Here is a 1,841-nt window from a genome sequence, read left to right on the forward strand (position 1 = left end):
ACTGTGTTTGCGTAGGTTTCCTCCAGGTGCTCCAGTTTCCTCCCACAATCCAAAGATGTGCCGATCAGGTGAATTGGCTATGCTAAATTGCCCGTAGTGTTAGGTGCATCTGTCAGAGGGGAATGGGTCTCAGTGGGTTTCTCTTCAGAGGGTCGGTGTGGACTCGTTGGGCCAGAGGGCCTGTTTCCACACTGTAGGGAACCTCATCTAAACTAAAAAAGTGACCCTTCTTCAGGAGACAAAAATAGAGATTGCTACTAAGGCTCAACAGGTCTAGCAGCATCTGTGGAGAGAAATCAGAGTTTACATTAACTGGAACTCAGCTGTGAGGAAGGGTCACTATCATGATATTCTAAGAGATGAAAGGCTTAACAATCAATTTATCAATGTATCATTTCAGTTACATCACACTGTAAATTTTTGCTATAAATTATGTATTAGGATTGAGCCCTCCACTACCACCTGATGAAGGAGCGACGCTCCGAAAGCTAGTGTGCTTCCAATTAAACCTATTGGACTATCACCTGGTGTGGTGTGATTTTTAATTTTGTACACCCCAGTCCAACACCGGCATCTCCAAGTCGAATTTGCAGAGGGCACTGTTTCTGGAGAACTGGCCGTTGTTGCTGTGGCGGAGCTGGCGCTACAGAGGGCACTGTTTCTGGAGGACTGGCCGTTGTTGCTATGGCGGAGCCGGCGCTGCAGAGGGCACTGTTTCTGGAGGACTGGCCTTTTTGTTGCTGTGGTGGAGCCGGCGCTGCAGAGGGCACTGTTTCTGGAGGACTGGCCGTTGTTGCTGTGGTGGAGCCGGCGCTGCAGAGGCTCCTGTTTATGGAGGACTGGTTGCTGTGGTGGAGCCGGCGCTGCAGAGGGCACTATTTCTGGAGGACTGGTTGCTGAGGTGGAGCCGGCGCTGCAGAGGGCACAGTGTCTGGAGGACTGGTTGCTGTGGTGGAGCCGGCGCTGCAGAGGGCACTATTTCTGGAGGACTGGTTGCTGTGGTGGAGCCGGCGCTGCAGAGGGCACAGTGTCTGGAGGACTTGTTGCTGTGGCGGAGCCGGCGCTGCAGAGGGCACTGTTTCTGGAGGACTGGTTGCTGTGGCGGAGCCGGCGCTGCAGAGGGCACTGTTTTTGGAGGACTGGTTGCTGTGGCGGAGCCGGCGCTGCAGAGGGCACAGTGTCTGGAGGACTGGTTGCTGTGGCGGAGCCGGCGCTGCAGACGGCACTGTTTCTGGAGGACCGGTTGCTGTGGCGGAGCCGGCGCTGCAGAGGGCACTGTGTCTGGAGGACCGGTTGCTGTGGCGGAGCCAGCGCTGTAGAGGGCACTGTTTCTGGAGGACCGGTTGCTGTGTCGGAGCCGGCGCTGCAGAGGGCACTGTTTTTGGAGGACTGGCCGCTGTTGCTGTGGCGGAGCTGAAGCGTGTTGCCTGTCAGATCAAGCAGAGGCTCTAACGGACGTGTGGTGACTGCGGTGGCAGAGCGGGTGCCCGATGGGCGGTGGATCGGTGTGGGTGAGGCAGCTAAGGATGGTTCTGAGGAGGCTCATCAAGTGCTCTCTCCGGGATTACGGTTTCTGCCTGGCTTCGTTGCTGTTGTTGAGTTTAGCCTCGCTGTGTTACCAGCTGAACGGTGGGGCTCCGGCCCTGCTGCTGGAACTCCGCAAGTTTCTGGGTAGGTGCCACGCCGGAGGACCTCCGCATCTCTGCCTCTGCCAGACAAAGCCTGAGGACCGCGGCTTTGTCTGGCCTGCTTTCCTCAGAGGGACCTTGGAGAAGAGTGAGGGACGGGAGGTGGGTGAGGGACAGACAGATAGGGATGGGGAGATGAGGGCTGGTGGGGGG

General features: G+C 57.0%; 1 protein-coding gene across 2 annotated transcripts in view; it reads left to right on the plus strand.

Annotated features, from left to right (window-relative positions):
• Positions 1–1,378: 1,378 nt before the first annotated feature.
• The window catches only part of usta (uronyl 2-sulfotransferase a), an 89,215-nt gene continuing 88,752 nt past the window's right edge, over positions 1,379–1,841 (plus strand). Inside the window, exon 1 of one of the 2 annotated variants that reach the window (XM_043696485.1) lies at positions 1,379–1,671. In XM_043696485.1, the coding sequence (XP_043552420.1) occupies positions 1,491–1,671 (181 nt within the window). In that variant the 5' untranslated portion in view covers positions 1,379–1,490. The remainder of the gene's footprint in view (positions 1,672–1,841) is intronic. The other variant, XM_043696484.1, reaches the window with a different exon arrangement.

Source organism: Chiloscyllium plagiosum, chromosome 9 (genome assembly GCF_004010195.1).
Source record: "Chiloscyllium plagiosum isolate BGI_BamShark_2017 chromosome 9, ASM401019v2, whole genome shotgun sequence".
Taxonomy (NCBI): domain Eukaryota; kingdom Metazoa; phylum Chordata; class Chondrichthyes; order Orectolobiformes; family Hemiscylliidae; genus Chiloscyllium; species Chiloscyllium plagiosum.